The sequence below is a fragment of the Sparus aurata genome, chromosome 23 (genome assembly GCF_900880675.1).
Source record: "Sparus aurata chromosome 23, fSpaAur1.1, whole genome shotgun sequence".
NCBI lineage: Eukaryota > Metazoa > Chordata > Actinopteri > Spariformes > Sparidae > Sparus > Sparus aurata.
Window position 1 is genome coordinate 16,627,906 of NC_044209.1, and position 20,643 is coordinate 16,648,548.

The 20,643-nt window shown below is 42.3% G+C and overlaps 2 protein-coding genes and 1 non-coding gene across 3 annotated transcripts; 1 reads left to right on the top strand and 2 right to left on the bottom strand.

The window, feature by feature from the left end:
* The first annotated feature begins 363 nt into the window (after positions 1 to 363).
* On the top strand, positions 364 to 9,855 carry sdr42e2 (short chain dehydrogenase/reductase family 42E, member 2). The gene is made up of 12 exons (XM_030407895.1): positions 364 to 479; positions 1,014 to 1,476; positions 2,107 to 2,202; positions 3,215 to 3,272; positions 3,573 to 3,691; positions 3,878 to 3,953; positions 4,900 to 4,982; positions 5,787 to 5,924; positions 6,183 to 6,248; positions 6,582 to 6,645; positions 6,738 to 6,811; positions 9,321 to 9,855. The coding sequence occupies exons 2-12, from the start codon at positions 1,021 to 1,023 to the stop codon at positions 9,567 to 9,569; spliced, it is 1,479 nt and encodes a 492-aa protein (XP_030263755.1). The 5' UTR covers positions 364 to 479; positions 1,014 to 1,020; the 3' UTR covers positions 9,570 to 9,855.
* Positions 9,856 to 11,216: 1,361 nt separating this feature from the next.
* Positions 11,217 to 11,298, bottom strand: trnal-uag (transfer RNA leucine (anticodon UAG)). Its single transcript has one exon. It is a non-coding gene; the product is annotated as a tRNA-Leu (tRNA).
* Positions 11,299 to 13,819: 2,521 nt separating this feature from the next.
* Positions 13,820 to 20,499, bottom strand: cdr2a (cerebellar degeneration-related protein 2a). The gene is made up of 7 exons (XM_030407921.1): positions 20,126 to 20,499; positions 18,083 to 18,195; positions 16,751 to 16,899; positions 16,427 to 16,603; positions 15,497 to 15,811; positions 15,107 to 15,392; positions 13,820 to 14,784 (listed from the first exon to the last, which is right to left on the bottom strand). The coding sequence occupies exons 1-7, from the start codon at positions 20,202 to 20,204 to the stop codon at positions 14,500 to 14,502; spliced, it is 1,404 nt and encodes a 467-aa protein (XP_030263781.1). The 5' UTR covers positions 20,205 to 20,499; the 3' UTR covers positions 13,820 to 14,499.
* Between the last annotated feature and the right edge of the window lie 144 nt (positions 20,500 to 20,643).

Below are 20,643 nucleotides of genomic sequence, written 5' to 3' on the forward strand. Positions count from 1 at the left end.
AATTATTAAACATTGATTACACTGAATTACGCTGAATAATGAGCAAAACTACTACTACTAATGATTATAGAGTCTCTCACATCTTACATATTTCCATTCTTTGTATATACTCCATAATTAATCAGTGCATGCTTCATTGACAATTAATATAACACAGTCATCACCTGCAGATGGGTTAAAGGTTGAATGAGAATCATATATTATTACATTCATTTAATACATGTGGCAAAAATTATGTCTTCTCAAGGTACCAGTGGCATTTAGAGGCCAACCCCTGGCGTGACGCTGTGGCACATAAAAAAACAAACAAAAAAAACACTTTAAGTGCGCGCCTCATCCGGACAGTACGGTAGGAGAGCCGTCAGGTAGAGGAGGTGATCGATAGGCAGAGTACAGAGAAGATACGGACTGGATTATTTATCCTCATCAGTCAGGTACAGGCGCAGGTATGGATGTGAGCGGCCGGGAGGAATAACAAGGTAAGTTATCGATTATCAGTGTGGATTTGAATATTAGGAAAGTGAACGCGTGATGGCAATTAACTTTAAATTGCGTATCTTTACTTGTATTTGAAGTAATGTCTCTGATGCGCGACTGATGGCAGCCTGTGGAACTTGTTTGGTGAGCTTTCACACAATTGCTAGAAAACATTTAGTGACTTTACAGTGGAGTCAATAAACGTTCAGCTCACTCAATACTGATGTCAATCTTAACTTCATGAGGATAGATAGATAGATAGATAGATAGATAGATAGATAGATAGATAGATGATAAAATGCTAAAGAGAGGGGGGATGACATGGGCCACAGGTGGGATTTAAGCTCCGGGCCACTGCCGTGAGGACACAGCCTCTGTAAGGGGGACAAGCCCAATTTCAAGTGAACTCTGTGAACTCTTTACTGTTCAAGCCTTGAACAACAAGAGACACAGGAGATTGGTGTTAACAGAAGGTAGCTGGAGCAGACTAAAGACGCGCTACAGGAACCAATATTCACCCTGTTTCCCTCCGTCAGGATATCTATGGAGCTGTGTGGTTCCAACATGAGTGAGAATGGAGGCTCTCTGTGCCAGGTGAAGCAGCTTCCCCGCCACAGTGGTCCCCTTTGCTGCCTGCAGGCCGGTGGACACCACATGCACAACCTCCCCCACCTCACCCACCAGCCGTGGGTCAGCCACCCAGCCCCGACTTTGGCCTCCACCCCGGCCTTGGCCATCCGCCACAGGATGAATGGAGCCATGACGGCGAGCTGCGGTGGCAGCAGCAGCAGCAGCAGCCAGGAGTGTGCAGCCTCCAGGCTGGGAGAGGAGGCAGGGCTGGCCCGGGGCGGCTCCACAGGGAAGGTGTTAGTGACAGGCGGAGGCGGATACTTTGGGTTCAGGCTCGGGAGAGAACTAGCCAGTCAGGGGATGTCAGTGATCCTTTTGGACATAAACAAGCCTCCCTGTGATATCCCTGATGGAGCAGTCTTCTATCAGGTGAGAGACAGCAGAGAGTGACCTGATGCTGTTCAGATCTTGGTTATTTACTCTCTCCCTGCACATTCACTTCATGGCTATTTCTGTGTCACTTGTTGGAGTTTAACCAAAATTCAAACTTAAATCAACTGTAACAGACGTGGGACATAATATTTATTGTCTCACATTCAATGAGAAAAAACAAAACACTTTCTTGGCTTGCAGCAAAAACTCACACCCTGTGCTTTCTTCTAACTTACACTGCTCCGTGCAGACTTTGAAATCAATTCCCTGGCTTGTCCACTGTCAGTGTGTCTCTGTGGTGAGTCTTCGTGCTGGCTGGAAACAGACACACATCAGTGAGTGATCCTCCTCAGAGCGCCAGCTGCTGACTGGGTCAGAGAGGGTGGAGACATGATTCAAGTTACACCTGCAGGCCTCATGGCACACTTACCTTAATTACAACTGTCTACAATAGGAAAACTATTGACTCGCACTCTCATGTCTTCTGTGACCCTGCACCACCCCCAACTTGTCGAACCGTTGAGACAACGATATGGTCAGGACTTTCTGTCTTTTGAATGACAAAAGTTTCCTCCAAGTTGGTATTTCTTAACTGTGTGTCAAGTTGTCTTTCTTTTTTTCCGACAGTGTGACATCCGGGACAGTTCCTCCCTGTATAAGGTGTGTGAGGAAGTCGACTGTATATTCCACACAGCGTCTTACGGCATGTCTGGACCAGAACAGGTGAACTCCCCTCATGTCCCCCTGACCATCTGCTCACCAAGTAATCATTCAGAGAAAAGTCAGAGAAACAGAGATGTGCATAGAGTCCATGAGCTGTAAACAAGTGTCTGATATGTTCCTATAAATACCTCTTTATATGTAAAAATTGCAAAAAAAAATGTGCTATTTTTAACACATATATAGTCTTATTAACCCATAATCATGTTGATTTCAGTGTTAATGTTGTTCCCCGTCTTCATTGTCATTACCTTACAGATCTAACAACAGTGGTGCTGCCATTTTTGGCAGTGTTTTTTTTTTTTTATTTTCATTTAAGTGTCTTTAATAATCGTAAGTAAAGAAAAAACTTCCCTTAGGACAGCTCTGAAGAAGGTAATTAAGATTGCTAGTACACAGTTAGGAAACATGTTTTCTATTATGAGAAAAACTCCAAATCTCATCCTAAACTGAGATAAATGAAAATTTAGACTGAGGGCATTTCCCTGAGGTGGCCCTTGGCGCCAACATTACCCACAATGCAACTTGACCCCAGACAGTTTAGTCGAAATAGCGGCTAATGTATAAAGCCTAGTCTAGAGCAGAGACAGAGAATGAGCGACAGAGTTTTCCACACCTACAGATTATTTTCATTTTTAAACTTATAGTCTTCAGTGACATCACTTGAGAAACCTTTTTCGCCAAGTAGCTGGCTCAAAAAGACCTGTAAACTGACTGCCATGTGTAAAAATCGATGGTGTTTAAGGCTGACCCTTACTGAGACAGTGCAGTGAACACACCTCACTGCAATCTTTGTGAGTTCGCCTGTGTGAGCGAGAAGTCGCGTTGAAAGACAAAGCGCATCTGACAGGAGCTGTCACCCAACGTCACGATAAAACAATGCCGATGAGTTGTACATACAGTAAGCTGCTCGAAGCGTGAAAAGAAAGTCACAGGAAGTGAAAGAAAAATGGCTGCATTACCTTCAACATGGTAAGGGTTACATTTTTTTCTATCCTTTTTGACTGTCTGCCAGCTGAGGAAAGAGCAGGTGGAGTCAGTCAACGTTGGAGGGACCAGTAATGTTATAAACGGTGAGGACACACGTGATTATGACCAACAAGCAAGCGTCATTTGAAATTTGAAAACAATAACCTAATTCACTTCTACATGTGAAAATCCATTCGTCTGTTGTGTTTTCTAATTAAGATTTTCAGAGCTCCCTTAGCAAAAACATTAGAATACCAGAGCAGAGATATTTTAAATATTTCATACAGTTAATGTCTGCACGAAAGAGGCTTAAAACTGTCATTAAAAGTTTATTGTTTTAAACATCCTGGCAGTCTTAGATGTAAAATTGATGTGATCATTTTTGCTCTGTTGCTCTCTTTCAGTGTGCAAGGAGAGGAGCATCCCCAGGCTGGTGTATACCAGTACCATCAATGTGGTCTTTACTGGGAAACCAATTGAGGAGTGTGATGAGGCCTCGATGCCGTATGTGCCCCCTGAAGTAGTGAGTAAACACATCAGCTGAAATGACACCCATAAGTGTCCCATCCATCCATGTATGACCGAAACTTGGACCTAAGATCACAACGAAAGACCAACATTTAGAAATGTCCTTTGCGTTTGCCAACAATAAATGATTTTCTGCGCTTGAGACGGTGATATAATGCAACCCTGTGTCTGCCTGTTCCAGCACATCGACCACTACTCCAGAACTAAAGCGATTGCAGAGCAGATGGTCCTCTCTGCCGACGGATGCTTGATGAAAGGTGTGAAAAGCGTTCAGCGTGTAATGGCGGCGCAAGCACAGAATTACATGGAAAAAGCACAGGAGACCGCAAACCTAGCTTCAACACCAGTGGCACCAGTTTGAATTTAGAGAGCACAAGCATGTAGTGCAGCAGTCAACGTGACTATTTTACGATTTCTAATACATTGTAATGGGTTTCAAGTTCCTTCGTGGTCTCTACATTAACAGGTGTGAAGCCTCCCATTCCCTTCTTCGGTGTTACCCTACACCCCATTGGTGACCATCACCGTATACATCCAATTACGTCTAGAGCCAAGAGCTGGCTCATTATAGAACCCAGGTTAAAGTGGATATATCCGCCACAGGAGTATGTTGTCTTTTTTTTTTTCCACTGCCTTTGGCTAAAAGGTCTGATGGCATAGAGACACGTCAGAAGTCAGGGATGAAGGCAGGATGGCCTGGAGGTGAAAGCAACGTTAAGTACTTCATGTAAATTAAGTCACGTTGCCTGAGTTGAAATAAGTAATCGCTGACTTTTGGTTTCACACAGGACACAGACTACTAAGTCCCCTGCTGATGGTATCTTTGACACATCCATCCACTCCAACCGCCTCTAGATATACGGACTTTGTTGCTCTTTATACTACGTCCCTTGGCTTCCTCCTTTGCGCCAAATAGCTACAGTTATCCGACATTTCAAAAGTGACAAATGAACAAAAGTAATGTACATTTTTGCCTTCCTAAGTACCTAAGAGGTACTTCTTCCATCACTGCCGCTCACTGATGAATCAGAAGTGTGTGATGCATGTGAAAAAGCTCTTATCCAGCAGCTAAATATATAAGCGTGCTGATACCCAACTGTAGATGTTTGCTGCTAATCGCCTTTACTTGGTATGTAGCATCAAGTTTGAACTATACACATAAAAGCATGTATTCAGTGAAGGTTTAAACCCTCTCCTGTGAAGGTGGAGGCCTGCTGCGGACCTGCGTCCTGAGGCCCTGCGGCATCTACGGACCAGATGAGAGGAGACACCTCCACAGAGTGATGGTGAGAGGAAGCACATATACATTATCTTATGATCAGGGTTCATTCCTTTTTCGCCTTGGCACTGGAGAAAATATACATCTTGCAGTGTCTGAAGCCTCCCTGGCAGACTGTGTCCCTGACTGAAGAGTTTGCATTATTGATAGAGCTCTGCAGGCATCCAGTTACACCCGGCTTTTCTTCCAGTCTGTCGTCTGCGAGGCAGCAGCGCAGCCTGCTGAAGGGCTGGATGTCGGCGGGTTCACTGTCGGCCACGACGGTTGACTTTTAATTTACTCTATTGTGAAAATCGTCTTCAACCTCCATTCCATCTGGAGTTTATAAAAGCATCTTATAATCCTCAGGAGCCTCATTGGTTTTGCCCGGTTTCTGTGCATTCATTCTTTGTTAAGCTGCTTTTGAACTGTCCTTACTCCACATGTATGACATCCTTTTCTTTCAGCACAATCTCCGCTTATGGTCTGCCTTTTTATTTTTTCAATTTAACGATTTAACCAAGTGTAAAGAACCCAAAATACATGAAAAGTTACACCGGGGGCTATAGAAATGCATGAATATTTAGTCATAATGGCTTAAAAACTATTAAATTCAGGCCAATTCTGTCAACAACTACTACCTCGGAGACAAATAAAGAATTTGAATTGAATGGAATTAAAGGCAACACAACACAGCCACACAACACAATGAAAAATCAGTAAAAAGGGATTGTTGTAACCGGCGGAGCTAGTGAAAAAAAAAAAGCGTCACCACAAAACAAGGAAAGTAAAAACCGTTGACTTATTGTCCCTGTCTTTCCCTCCCACTCAGATGAATGTGGAGCGCCGGTTGTTCACCTTCAGGTTTGGTGACCCGCGGGCCAGGATGAACTGGGTGCACGTAGATAACCTGGTGTTGGCGCACACGCTGGCAGCCGAGGCTCTCACACTGCAGAGGAGCCACGTCTCTGTGAGTCAGGAGGAAAACACCCACAGATCTCTGTACTTAGACTGCTTTAACATACATTTTAAATGTTGAAGATTGGCTTCATTGAACTGAAGTTAATTAGTCCGATACATCAAACTTGATGCTTATGACACATCACAAACTCCGACCAAAGAACGGATACAGTTGTTTGTCAGGTGCACGTTAACGCTAGCTACTACTATCATTGATTTAAATAAGGATGACGCTGAATGTCCCCATTGTTTTTCTCTTCTTTTGCAGAGTGGACAGGTCTATTTTATAAATGACGGAGTTTCAGTCAATCTGTTTGAGTGGCTGACGCCGTTGGTGAGTGAAATAAAAACTTGGGGATATTCTGTCTTTATTATACCGTCAACAGATCCCACGAAAACTCCAAAACCACAATGAATACTATCAAGTAGAGATAGATATATCCATCAGCAAATGTGTTGTCATTTTCAGCTGTGAATGTAACGTTTAAAGATATATAGTCAAACAGTCTGATGAAATAATATCTTAAAAAAGAAGATTATTGTGGGATTTGTTGACGTTGACAAGATAACTTCCTTTGCATCCTTATAAATGTATTTACAGTTTCATTGACATACATTTTTGTCAGGAGTGAACTGCTCTTCCCTCTGTTTCATGTTCCCATTCCAGTTTGAAAATCTGGGCTACAGCCGACCGTCCATAACCGTTCCTGTTTCGTGCGTCTATTTAGCAGGTAGTCCCTAAAATGTAAACACTTGGATATATGTTTTAAAATGTTGTGTGAGTGGTTTCTAACTGGATGTGTGTTTTTTCTTCTACGTTCAGCCAGCCTGGTAGAATATTTACATGTAGTTCTGAGACCTGTGATAGATCTGCCTCTCCTCTTCACCCAAAGCGAGGTAACTATGCTCCTGTGACTTTTAAAAAAACGTGTTTTCCTGACCTGAATGAACTTAAGTGTGACGTGCATATTGGTCATGGTGACGCGTCTGTGATGCTGAAAGTTACAACGCTGTGGAGCTCTTTGTGTGTGTCTACCTAATTGAAAGTCTTTGTGCTGGAGATGGTTTACATGCTCTCAGATGTAGTAGATCCTTGTTTAAGTCTCGCCCGCAACAGTGAAGACAGACTTCATTAGGGCGGAGATTTTCCACTCAGACCCCCCGCCCCTCTCTCGTCTGACGCTATCTCGTGCACATGAATTATGGAAAAAACGTTAGTCTTGTATTTATTCAAAAATACTGCCAAATAACTAAATCCCGACGTTCTTGAAGCTGAAAACCTTCTAATCTATGTGATGGTCTGTATCACTATCAAACAACACGAGAACTGTATCAAGGTGAGGGCTGTTTCCATTAATACTTCCCGGGGAGGGACCTCACAACGCATCTTAAGGAGCCTTGATCGCGTCCTGTAAGGTCCTCATGAATGTGTGATGAGGCAGAAACCAAAGCTGAGTCCGTGGGCCTGCACCTGGAGCTCATTCTGTCAGACAGCTGCTGGCCGGGGGATCGATGATTGCCCTGTGAATAAAACATAAACTGCTGTGGGTCAGAACAGGAAGTTCGAGATGAAGTTTACAGGAAGTGACCTCAGTACAGTGGCGGTTGTCATGGTGAGCATAGTTGGGCAGCCTTCTCGGGCCAGGCTCGGATGATCCTGCAAAATCTCTCAGGTTTAGCCAGCGTGTCACGTGCAGATGATTTTTTTTTTGCCTCCCGTAGATAACTTCCAAGTCTGAGAACACGATGGAAGATTAAACCAACTGAAACACACAGATGAACATCTGCAAGGTTCAGCGCTCGACCGTCTTTTAACTTGAAGTGCTCCATAAGCTTTAGCTCAGTTTAGTCATCAAAACTTTACTGTACCCAGAGAGGCTATTTGCATTTCAGCACGCAGTAAAGTTAGATTGACGAAGAGACAAACACACAGAAAACAACAAAAAAAAGCACACAAAAACCAGAAGGAGCTAGAGAATCATAATTTCCAAACAAATTGCATTGTGAATGCTGAAGGCTAAACTGTGTTGCTCGATTAATTTGCAAAATATGGTATTTGGTAATGTTGGGGGCTAAACTGCAATGCTGGCGTTAATGTGTTTTAAGTAGCAATGACAGAGTTTGAAGAGTTCAAAGATGCAAAATATACTGTTTGTTTAGGTTTGGAGCTAAACTCTGTTGCTTGACGTACATTTACCTTCCTGCTGCAATAAATACTCACTAGAGCACCAAATGTGTATTCATCCACAGCTGAAAATAGTCCCAAAGAAAGGCTCTATTTACTGGTGTTTGAGTAATGTTTTCCAAAAACACTGCAGTTCTCGGCTAGTTCAGGAAACAGTTTGAAACGTATCTAAGTTGTTGTTTTTTTTAATTTGTTTTTTTAAGGGCAAAACCGCAAAAAAAAAAAAAAAATTATATACAAAATAAAAAGAAGAAGATTTATGTCTTAAGTAAGAATGAAAGGACCTGAATCTGTGTACCACAGACAATGTAGGTGAGTAATGAAACTCAATTGGTTTACAATGAAAAAAAAATGTGAATAATCTATAAAACTGCAACGAACCAATGTTGTGGTTCATTATTCAGTCTTGAGTAAACACCGTTATATACAAATTAGTATTGTATCAGTCATTTTGTACACCTTAAGCAATAAAAGTATCTACAAATGAAGCTACACAAACACATTTTCTTGCTTTTTCTGCTCTTGAGTATTTTTTCTTTTCTTTATTAGGATGTGAATAATTCTTCCACTACTGCTTGTCCTCGACCAGATATATTAAAAGGAGCCTCGGCTCACTACCACATTACAAACCACATACTTTATGAAACCATCATCTGTGTGCGAGATGATGCCTGTGGCAGCGAATGACTATTTAATGCAGATCCGTATCAAGTGATGGAAAATTGAAGGCAGCAAAAAAAAAAAAAAGGCCCAGCTTCCAGAGGGAGATTACATAATCAAGATGATTGTCAGGCCAGACAGGATGAGCAGGACTCAGATGTTTGTGGCTGTACAGTGTCTAGCAAAGATGATATACTGGTAGATCAATAAAGAGCAACCTGGCATGAATCATACAATGAAACGCTGAGGAATTTTTTCACAAGGTGTGTGCTGATGGAAGCTGTTTTACGTGATCAGAAGAAGAAGAAGTGACTCATGCGGGTGGATGAAAAGCTGTATCGCACTCTTAAGATGTCTGAGTGCCCTGAACTCCTCTATCAGTGCATGTACCTCACGTGTAGACACCTAATCCCCGAGCGGTAAGAAGATGCAGTAACTGGAGGCCTCCATCAGTCGCAGGGCTATCAGAATGTAAAACCGCGTTTGCCAAATTGAGGTTAATCTGAACCATTAGCTTGACAGTGCGACCTTTAACCTTGTGAGCGGAATCTTCCACTGCAGGTGAGGAGCATAGCTGTGAGCCACACCTTCAAGATCGACAAGGCCCGTCGAGAGCTGGGTTACTGTCCAAAGCCTTACAACCTGGTGGACTGTGTGGAGCAGTACCTGAAGACCAGACAGCCTCGCTCCGGCTGGCGTCCCCTCAACCTCTCCTTGACCTCCCAGATGCCCCGACACCTCGTCCTGCTGCTGCTGATGGGTCTCAGCCTGGTGCTAGTGATGCTATCCTGTATACTCTGTCAGGACTAAACGGTTCTCAGCGGAAAATGCAGCACAATAAGCTGTCTTGTGTTATGTGTCTTCTCAAAAAATGATTAATGAAATTATGATGAAAAACCACCAGATGCAATAAAAACATGCCCTAAAATGAGTCCCATCAACGTCAGGTTATGTAACTTTTTTTTGATGTTGGTATGTTTGTGTGTGTGAAAATGGTGCAACCACGAGGCTGCTGAAAAGTATTAAACCGGAGTTGTGTGAATGTTTTGAATTTTCTCTACAGTTACTGTGATGTCATTATATGGAAAGAAATATCTAACTTTGTATTACAGATATTTCAATTTTGACTGTATTTAAAAGCTTCTATGATAAAGATTTGTTGTGATTTACACATAATTAGTCATTTTGTACACTTTTAGCAATAAAAGCATTAACAATGATCATGCCAACAGCCTTTAATAGTCATGTTCACTCATACGTTTCCCTTTTCTTCTACTTAGATCAAAATGCTTGTAGCAGTCCCAGTGTTTGAGACTTGCTGTCTGTCTGTGTTTTGGGCTGATTTTCCAAAACCGGTCTAGACAGGGCATTCAGATCACCTGTGAGCAGGGTGGGGGAGACTGACTCCTGATAGAAGCAGCTTTGGGCATTTCCCTCTCAGTCAATCATGGTGTGACTACGCCCTTTTTGTGAAGTGTTTAGAATAGTTAGGGAATGGCACACCACCAGGTCTTAAAACTTTAGTCCCTGTCAGATTGCTACTCAGATCCTCTTGTTTGTGGAGGCTCTATAGTGTTTTCTTGGCTGCCCACATTATTTTAGTAAGGAAACTGTTTATTCTGGAACCCCTTGAAACCCCAAGCCCCTATACATCTTCAGTTTGACATTTTATTTCCCTGGGGCTTGTACGAGCATATTTATTTATCATACCCGGAAGAGGCATTTGTTTATTAGTATATTGCCCCAGTACCGGACATTGGGCATTTCCCCCTAGATTTACATGTTTTTTTGCTATTTTTTTGTGTAGGCTGGGCTGGCCTGTAAGCATTTTAAGGTCAGTACCTCCACGCTTAAATGAAGGATAAGCATAATTTTTCCTTTAAAATTCAAACAAATTAATTATATTTGTTATCCAAAAAGTGTGTCATATTCAGGATTGGAAGTAACTTTACCAAAGTCAACCAAAGAGTAATTTTTTGGGTACTTTTTGTCTGTAAGTCTGTAATTTTACTCATACATGAGTATGCATCACACCAGGTAATCTGGGCCAATGAAACTCTGACATACAGACAGAAACCCACAGATCTCTAAAAAGTAACTAATGCTCTGAGTAGTGTTTGAGAAAAATACGTTGTATTTTCAACTAAATTGTATTTCGATCCCAGTAGTTTTATGTTAAATGAGCAATATTTCAATAATGTAACTGTACAGATTTTCAGTTCTCTTTCCACCACTTGAGTGGTGTACTAGGATAATGTTTGTGTACATGTGCAGGCTGCCACAAGGGAGCGCACTTGCATTGGGAACGATTTTCCTAGTGGTGGGTTATGTGGTGATCTGAAACAGCAGTATGAGCCAAACATGCGTACATGTGACGTGTTTTGAGTAAGTACGGTCTGTTGGATCGTTTTGTCACTGTGTACTGAGTCGGTATCGATAAACAAAATGAAAGAGTAATGGCAGCGGTGGGATTCGAACCCACGCCATCGAAATGACTGGAGCCTAAATCCAGCGCCTTAGACCACTCGGCCACGCTACCACGTAACGCCTTGCTTACTCAGCTGACATTTAGTGTGGAATAAGCATGTTGGTCTGCATGCAGTCAATAAATGGACTTCAATTTGTCCGTTTTCTGGTAATAAACTCGTCTAACAGGCCCAAGGCTGTTGTCAGGATTAGCCCACTTTGCAATGTGCCAAGAGTGTGTAAGTGTGTTGGTGGTAACTCCACCAATTTTACACATTGAAGTGTGTTTACAGCTCTTTGGGAGTACTAGATCATACAGAGGAGTGAAGCGATGTTGTATTTTCCAAGGCTAACCGGGAAGTTAGCATCATTCTGGCTCACTCGTCAAAAGGTTAATGGGATTTTTTACCTGGGTTTTGGATTATTGCCCGAAATAAGATCTTTGTTATTTTGTTCAGCAAGATAATCTTCACAGATGAACAACGGTTTTGTGATTTTTGAAGCGAGACTACACCACTTTTTATGAAAAAAAGTAGTTTAGAGCATTTTGTGGCTCTAGAGAGCTGTATAAATTTTGATGTATTGCCTCCAATGATGTCACTAAGTAGCTAAGTGCATTGTGGGTAATGTAGGCACCAGGTTCAGAAAAGCAGTCCACTTGGTAGCATTGTAGTCCTATACCACTGTTTAACTCATTATGGACAGTTTAAAAGCAAATGATTAAAATCAATACAGCAGAATCCAAAAAATCGCCTTTTCTATTCCACGCATTCTTCATCCCATTCAAAAGCTGGTGCTTACATTACCCACAATGCAACTGAGCCACTGAGTGACATCCTTGGAGGCAATTAATCAGATTTTATGCAGCTTCCCCTTGAGCCAAAAATACTACTTTTTTTTTTTTTTTTTTTTTACATGTGAAGTAGTACTCCCCATGACCTGTATAAACCCTTGATGTGTAAAATTGTTGTTAAAAGTTACTCTTTAAGCCTGATGCATTGCAGGGTGTTGGACAGGAAACAAGTGATGTTTGACATTTTCTTATCTGTTGCGCACCTGGAGAATTCTGGTATGTAAGTCATATTTCCACAAACAGTGTGATTTGGTACCAAACAAGCTGTCAGAGGGCTGTATTTACTGATCATTTTCATTATGAAACAGGATACGTTCCACCATAGCCATGTTTATTGTTTGCACAGTAATGGTTCAAAACAACTTTGGTTATCATTGCTGGCCTCTTTCCGCTGGGCAGCCCTGGCTGATTGCTTTGCTGATGCCTTTGTAACATTTCTGTGTGTATGCTTATGGTCTTGCCAAGACCTGTCCCTTTATGCAAGCGTGGTATGCAATCCCCTTGTTTGGAGGTTTAATGGATTTGGGCCCAGTTGAAAGCAGAGTGGCGAAATCGCAGTTATGTAAAACCTAATCATGAAAAGATACAAAAGCCCCATTAAGTTGTGCGCTGGGCTACAGAGGACACTGGGGGACGGAGGTCTTGAGGAGTCCTCTGGGTTCTGTAGGAGAGCGAGTGCTTCACTGCTGTTTGCTGTGTGCTTTGATTTGTTTGAACAACACACTGCAGGACAGGTTGAAACATCTCTACACACTCAAACGATGTGGTTATCTCTCCGTTTTAGATGAATGCACATGACAAAAACAAAACTGAACAGGCTCCTGCAGCAATGCTTTTATTAGTTAGCTGCAAAAAAAAAAAAACATGTTAGTCTTCATGGAGGACAGATCATACAGCGATGCCTTCTGCAGTTTCACAGCTTTTATAACGGCACAGAGCTAAATGCCTTTACAATACTGTATTTTAGTACATAAGAACGGTCTATTAAGCATATTCTTTCTCATGAGCATCACATCTCATGGAAAGTGAACATAACATAACAACTTCGGATTAGTAAAGTTCAGCCAATAACAGTTGAGGGCTTAAAAGGTGCATTATGTAGTTTTGGGGGAGAAATTTTAATCAACAACACAATTTCATACTGTTTTTCTTTGTTTATTTGTTGCAGACCCTCCCACCTTTGTAGCTTCAGTGTTCTAGGGACCTTATTTTTCTCTGAAAATATTACCCCATTGATATTGTTACTTTATACATTCTGAGTTTGAATTTCTTCACCAAAACTACATAGTGCCCCTTTAATATTTTAGTTTTTTTCTGTATACAATTGCCCATTATATCTTCCCAACAACTAAATGGGTTAGAAGAATAGTTAGTTGTTGTTTATGCTGACCTGACAACACAATTTCTGGTCCACATTAAGAGCAGTAAATGTCTGAGAAAGAAATTGTTTATAAATGAGGTAACATTTCTTTTGTGCTTTAATTTAACTCTATTTGTTTTTCAATCTCCTGCATGAGACAGAATATTAACAACTACAAAAAATATATAATTTTGTCGATCTCAGTTGACTGATCTGCTCTGCATACTTAGCAACAAAGAAAATAAATATAATCGAATCTTCTCTAAAAGGTACAAAACTAAACAAATAGAATAAATAAAACAGAAAATGTGATTCAGTCGTACAAAGTGCAGAGTTATCATGTGTCCTACTGGCATTGAGACACTCATCAAAAGCTGCACACATGCATGAAAACAGAAAGCACAGACTATTGTCAGTTTTCCAGTGTCCAGTTCCCCTGGTGACATACAAACAACCCTCAGCCGGTGAACCAACTATCGCCAACGTACAAAAAACTACTTCCACTGGCCGTTGAGCTAATTATCATAAACTCCTGAGACTTCAGCTCTTACTACAGCTTCTCATCCTATTACAACATTCCAACACTTCTGTTTACATAAGTTGCACGGAGCAGCTACTTCTCAAACTTCTAGCAAACAACATTCAACGTTTCTCTCCCAAGCACCTAATGATTAAGTCACAGGGTTACACTGAGTAGTGCTGGAGGTGGACATAATACTTTTTGCATAATGCATTTTGAGGCCAAGCACCACTGAAACGTACTTTGTACTAGCCATGAATCTGATAGTACACACAGTATTTAGCCAAATATAAAAATCTCCCTGTACAATAATTCTTTACCATCACTTTCATAACACTTAATTTTCGATATGGATGGAATAAAAGTGTAAGTGCTGACTAACAAAAGCAAACGTGTCAAATTGACAGGATATAAGAGGACTGCAGCAAGACACACACGGACTGAGTGAGCTTATTGCATCTGGATATTTTTATAGCAAATAGCACTTTCCAATTTTCTCCTTATCAAACACAAACAAGTCTCAGGATGATGAATTATTGGATCATTTGGGAGAGCCCTGAGAATCACTGTCTTTGACTGGATGTCTGTTCTCACTGAGGTCCGCTTTGGTCTTTTGGATGCAGGTGAAGATCTCGGTGAAGAGAGCCTTGTATTCGGGCTGCTGGCCGTCCTCCAGAACCATCGTCAGGTCGGACAGGGCAACCAAGCTGGACAGGCGGCGGCGTGTTCGGCCGCTCGGGAAGGGAGCGGTGGACGTCTGGACGGCTTTATGGCTGAGCTGATCTGTCGCCTGCTGGCACCGCTGCAGCAGCTCATCGTATTTCACCTGGACAGCACACACATATTTAAGGGAAGTACATACATTCTCTTTTAACCCTCAACACAAACAATTTTTGCGCCCGGCACTCTTGTATTCCTTTAGTTTTTCCAACCATATTCTAGCAGTGAGCATCAAGTGCCGTACATCATTTGAGTTTTTAAAGCATTTACTAGGATTAGTGGTTTAGTTACTAAATCATCTTAGAAAAATAGCCGCCGGCAGTTCACAAGGTAAGCATTCTTAGAAAGACTCCTACGGTTGAAACCACATTCTGCAGCAAGCCTCCAACTGACAAATAACAAATACATGCATGACTCGTATACACCACCTGCAGTGCGCTGTACTGTGCATCCACCTCGTTGAGCAGAGAGATGCCCCTCTGTTTCACCGCCTCCGCTCGCCTTATACACAGCTGCTCGTGACCGCGGCGAATCTCGTCTGGGTTGGTCGCTCTCAAAACACTGTCGCTGTTACACCTCTGCCGGGTGGATCTCCTCTGCTGCTCCTCATCTTTTTCTACTCTCTCCTCCATCTCATCCTGAACCATGCCGGATCTTTCCTCTGAGGCAAAGAATACTGTGTCGGGCACCAGCAGCTGGCTCGGTCTTCTCATACTGGGTGGGAGTGGAGTGGAGAGTATTCATGTTAGAGATCTCTACTTGCGCTGTATATCAAAAGTTGTGTCAACAAACAATTCCAAAAGGTCAATATCGCCTACCTGTTGGCACATTCAGCGCGCCACAGAAGCCGCATCTGCTCCACTTCGGCCTCCAGCTCCTTCTGCCTGGCCCGGCAGCCGTCCAGCAGGGCCAGCCGCTGCTCCAGGCCTGTGTTCTCCCTGATTGTCAACTCGATCTCCTGCTCTGCAGCCTCCCGGCGGCTCCGCTCCGCAGCTATCTGGCTCTGAAGGGTCTGGATGGAGCGTTGGAGAGCTGCTTTCTCCTCCTCTGGGTCTTGGTGTCTGTCTCGGTCATAGGAAGAGCTGTGTGGTGACCAGAGTCCATCCACATGCAGACTGTCGTTGGCTTGTTGCCTGAGCCGGGAACAGAGCCACGTCAATACTTGTGTGACAATATCACTTTAAGATTAAAAAAAAACAAAACACCAATAGTTGCATTTTAATGTACAAATTTGCAGATGTAAGGAGTGTAGCTCTAACATGATGTGGCTGAATATCATTTCTAGCCTACACTATTCAAGGTATGTTTTAATAACATGATTGAAACATAAGGGGAGACGAGGAGTAGACGTATTCCACCAAATTCAACACTCAGTAACACCTCTGCTCTCTCTGTTGCTCTCCAACAAGTGGCATGACATGTTGCATGCTAAAGCAACAGTAGCACTTATGTATTAGCATACTGCTGACAATGAAGGAGGATTACCTGCCTCCTTCTTTTGGATTATGTCTAAAGGAGGAGGTCTGATCTGGCTCTGGGTGACCTGTAGGGGCCCAGACAGCATTACAGGGGCTGAGACAACAGATAGGAGCTCTGATTGTTTGGAGGCTATAAGCCCACCCTTCACTTCTTTGGTCTCATGTTGTCGCCGGAAAGAAAACCAACTAACCACATGGCCCTGGGTATAACAGGCAGATATACCCGAATATGTTTCCTGTTAATCTGTGTCAAAGTTCTCCAGGTAGTACCTGTCATGTTGTAAGTCATATAGCTCTTTGAGACAGGACACACTCTGTGCTCCGAGGCTGCGTCGCTGCTCTGCCAGATCTCTTTTGTTCCGCTCAGCCTGAGCCGTCTTTAGCTCCTCCACCTGAGTCTGCAGGTCCTCCATGTAGATCTGAAGCCCTTCAACAGTCTCAGTCAGGCTGAAGGGGAAAGAGAAAGAAGGTTCCACACTTATTCAAATAGGCGAAACGCAGCATATTTTAATATTATCCTCTTCACATTGAGCCTAACTGCTTGGGTGATGGACTATGTAAAAAGGCAAATTCATTCATATCTGGTGGACGGACCTGTGGATCTTCTGCTGGGCCAGGCGGTTGTCCTGCACTAGTCTCTGGTTGCCTTGCTCCAGATCCCTGGCGGCCACGTCCAGCTGCTCGTACACTTTGGCGTGCTGGTCGTTCATCTGGCGCAGCAGGTCCAACTGCTTGGTCAGGTACTGGTGAACAAGGGAGGGAATGACAACAATTTAAATTTGCTGTTCAACATTAGTATTCGTGTTGAATGAATAACGTGTGCGATATTGCCGTGCAAACATTAACTGCAATGATCCCTCGAATGTGGTTGTGAAAACATTTGTGACCAAGATATGAGGCAGTTTAACACTAGACTTCATCATCCAAAATGACACCAGTGTATTGAAACCGTAAACTGCACTGAGAAAAAACAAAAGGTTTCATATTAGTGCATATCTGACAACATTTACCGTAACGACAGAAACCGTAAACTGGTACTGTAGTTGAGTTCAACTAAATGACTTTTCTCTGCTAAAAATCAATACAACCACATGTCCGTTGCAGCCTTGTATCACACATCGGTGAGACTGGTGGCGGACTCTGCGTGAGAATGAGTGTCAGCGAGATGTATGAGGATTACCATATCAACCTCGATAAATCCTCAAGCCACTAGCCCTCCAATTGGCGCAAACAAATTAAGACTCTTATCTATGTTGACCTCCTGCATGCCATGTCCTCGAACTCAAACAGATCAGCACTGTCTGCATGTGCCAAAATGAAACATCTCACCGCTGAACGGTCAAACCATGACGTGTTCATTTATAGGTTTGCGTCTAAAACCTAAAAGTAAACCTAAACTTTATGCTCTGCTGTATTACAGTAAGGTTGTAAGGTTGGAGTTTGCTGATCTGGTATTGATTTAGAGAATATATATGAACAACAAACTTTTGTAGATTAAGAGCAGAACCACAACCACTTCATTGAGATCTTGGTTAGTTGATCATCGTCCAAGAAAGGTTGCAATAAAGCTGGTGAAAGTTTTCCTATAATTAGGCGGACGAACATCCTGCCAAGAGGACACGACCTGCCAAAGGCTCACTAGGTCAGACTGGTCAGGATTAGCTGTTACTCCAATCTCCTTAAAGCTGAGAGGAATCTTCCCTTCCAGTAAAAGAGCCTTTCACATCCCTCCGCATCGACTTTCCTCAGTGAATTGTAGTCTCATTCATTTAAAATCACTACGTTTGTGCAGAAACAGATTTTGAACAGCGGAGGATTTACTGTAAAAAACATGTGTTTTTAATGCTGAAATGGACACATCTCGCTCACACGCTGCACTACTGGAGCCCGACCAGCTCTGTTTAGATCGTCCCTAACATTCATTACCTCGATCTCCAGCAGCTGCTCCTGGTTGGTGGAGTACATCTGCTGCAGGGCCTGCTCCAGCTCATGGTTCCTGTCCAGGAGGGTTTTCCCCAGCTCCGCTGCCAAATGGAGATCTGTCGAGACAGGAAAACATGTAAACACAAGATACAAGACAGTTCCAATGCCCAAACACAGGCAGCAGATAGAGATAGATGTGTGTAAAGGGCATAAAAACACACACAGACAACTCATTGTGTCACGCCAATAGTGTCCGGCGTTGGTGAATCACGGAGGAATCTCAGGCATGCGTTTGGAACTCCTTGTGACCCTCTTTCCCACTGAATTCTGGATCTTTTCCAGCAACAGTGTTGACTAGTCGTGGTGAAGCAAAGTATATCGTATCTAGGACTACTTTAAGTACAGTCATTTACAAAGCAATGAATTCAATAAGCAGTGTCTGCCCTGTGATTTTTAACTCTAACCTGCAATACGGCAGCCAAATAGCAACCTTGAGCCCCACTCTGAAGTCCTTAAAGTTGATAGTGAAGAGGAGGCTGCTGCGTAAACATTTATCCATCATGGAAAACACTTGAAATCCCTTCCTCGAACTACAAACAATTTCAGTTTTACTCAGTTCCACTGTGGAGTCCTACAGGAAGTGTTTCCTGCCTGCTGCCATTACTCTGAATAACGAGCCGTCTCTGTATCAGACCTGGGCCTCCAGGTTTTCTTCCAGCAACCAGGGCTCGGTCATTCACTTGTACATTTAACAATCATAGTCGTCAATCATTAGGAATTAGGGGTGCGACAAAATATCCTACGATTATCGATGCGCAATTCACAACTTCATAGCTCATCGTATTGAATCTTTCTGTAAACTAGTGAGTCTGCTTTCTCACAGTCTGGCCTTTTGTCAGTCATTTTACTCCTATTTTACACTTGTATGAGGACACACATGGACATGGACTCATTAGCTAAAATGTAGATAATACTTCTTTATACATTGTTTCAGCTCAGCTCATGTCAAATTCTGTTAAACTGACACCACAACGTAGCGAATAAACACAAAATTCCTTCACTTAGCCTTTTAAGGGTGCTTTGTATTGCCTGTTAGACATAAGATTGTCATGCGCTGTAGAAATGATTACATTTTATCGTGATACAATCATTATTGTGGGCAGCTTGTCACTGTTTTCTTTATCGATTAATAATTGTATCATTTTATTATTCATTTCTCTGATTGATTTATCAAAATGGCCATCATAATCTGCCAGATCCCAAGGTTGTGATTTTAAATACCATATTTAATCGGCTCCATAAACTAAGCTTCTTATCTAGTTTTATTACAGCCTGGTTATTGCTTAATATTAATGTCCATACTTGTAAACTTACCTAATCTTTTTTTCAGGATCTATACAACTGGCTTGATGGGACTGCAATTTATCTTGAGCATTAGAGTGCACAGTTTCACACTGTTTTACTTTATGTGGCGGACCCTGCCACCTTCCTAGCTTCAAACAGTGTACTGTGTCCCTTTTTTCCTCTGAGAATAGCTTGTTTACTCAGTTATGGAGGTATATAAATATTTCTGAGATTATATTATAAACTAATTAAAATTATGAATACTAAAATTCTGAATTTTTGAATTTCTTCTCCAAAACTACATCGCGTCCCTTTAAACAAGTATTCTTCTATCTCAAACACACCTTTGTAAGCAGCACAGACAACATGCATGGAAAGCAATCTAACAACAATCAACACAGGAGCTGTAACCGCCTCAGGAAAAAGCCTGAGCACAGCTTTGACCCCATGACTACTGTGCTTCTGTGTCACAAGAATGAAAATACTAAAATCTAATTTCCTGTGGGAGCCCATTTGTAAGGATTTGTTTCATGTTATTTCAAGAAATATCATATAATCACAATCTGAAAACTAAAATAAGTTTATTTATCAACAAGCCGATGTAATAATAACTACCTTATTTATTCTGCAGCCTGTATGTAACTGTCTGTATAGTAATAACATGTCATCCCACACAGTCAGACAGTCTAGGGTGCGTCTCACCGTGTTCCAGGTCCTGTGGGTGATACCAAGACTCTCCATTCTTGTCAAACTCTTCCTCCAAAATCATGTCAGTTAACATTGTACAGCCGCGGGGCGAGGACGTTCTCCACCTGTCAGAAACCTGACACACAGGTCTGTGTGTGCGTGTCTGTTTAGCAGCTTGAAGCTGTCCGCCGGTCACTCCCGTCTGTGGAGAAATGTCAACTGCATCCTCCCGGTGCTGCGCGAGGCATTAAGTCCCCCTGTTGTCTACGGCAACGTGGCAAATCTCTAATGCACCCCGACATCCGGTAGGTAGCAGATAACCGCGACAGAAGAAAATACATTTTACTTAATTTTTAGTGAATATTTCTCTCTTCTTTTAACACATTTGGCAGTGTAATATCTGCAGGAAAGACTAACAATTAAATCTTTTTTTCTAAAAAACTTTTTCTTGTCGTAACTTCCTGCTTTCGTTGACAGACATTTCTTTCGGACGAATCACAAAGCAGCGATTGGAGCCATAGATCCCTACTAGT

Coding starts and splice junctions, on each gene's coding strand:
- sdr42e2 (XM_030407895.1), top strand. CDS start 1,021: ATGGAGCTGTGTGGTTCCAACATGAGTGAGAATGGAGGCTCTCTGTGC. Junction 2,203..3,214: donor GCATGTCTGGACCAGAACAG/GTGAACTCCCCT, acceptor ACTGTCTGCCAG/CTGAGGAAAGAGCAGGTGGA. Junction 6,249..6,581: donor TTGAGTGGCTGACGCCGTTG/GTGAGTGAAATA, acceptor TTCCCATTCCAG/TTTGAAAATCTGGGCTACAG.
- cdr2a (XM_030407921.1), bottom strand. CDS start 20,204: ATGTTAACTGACATGATTTTGGAGGAAGAGTTTGACAAGAATGGAGAG. Junction 16,900..18,082: donor AGCAGCTGCTGGAGATCGAG/GTAATGAATGTT, acceptor CTTGTTCACCAG/TACCTGACCAAGCAGTTGGA. Junction 15,812..16,426: donor TATGACTTACAACATGACAG/GTACTACCTGGA, acceptor TTCCCGGCTCAG/GCAACAAGCCAACGACAGTC.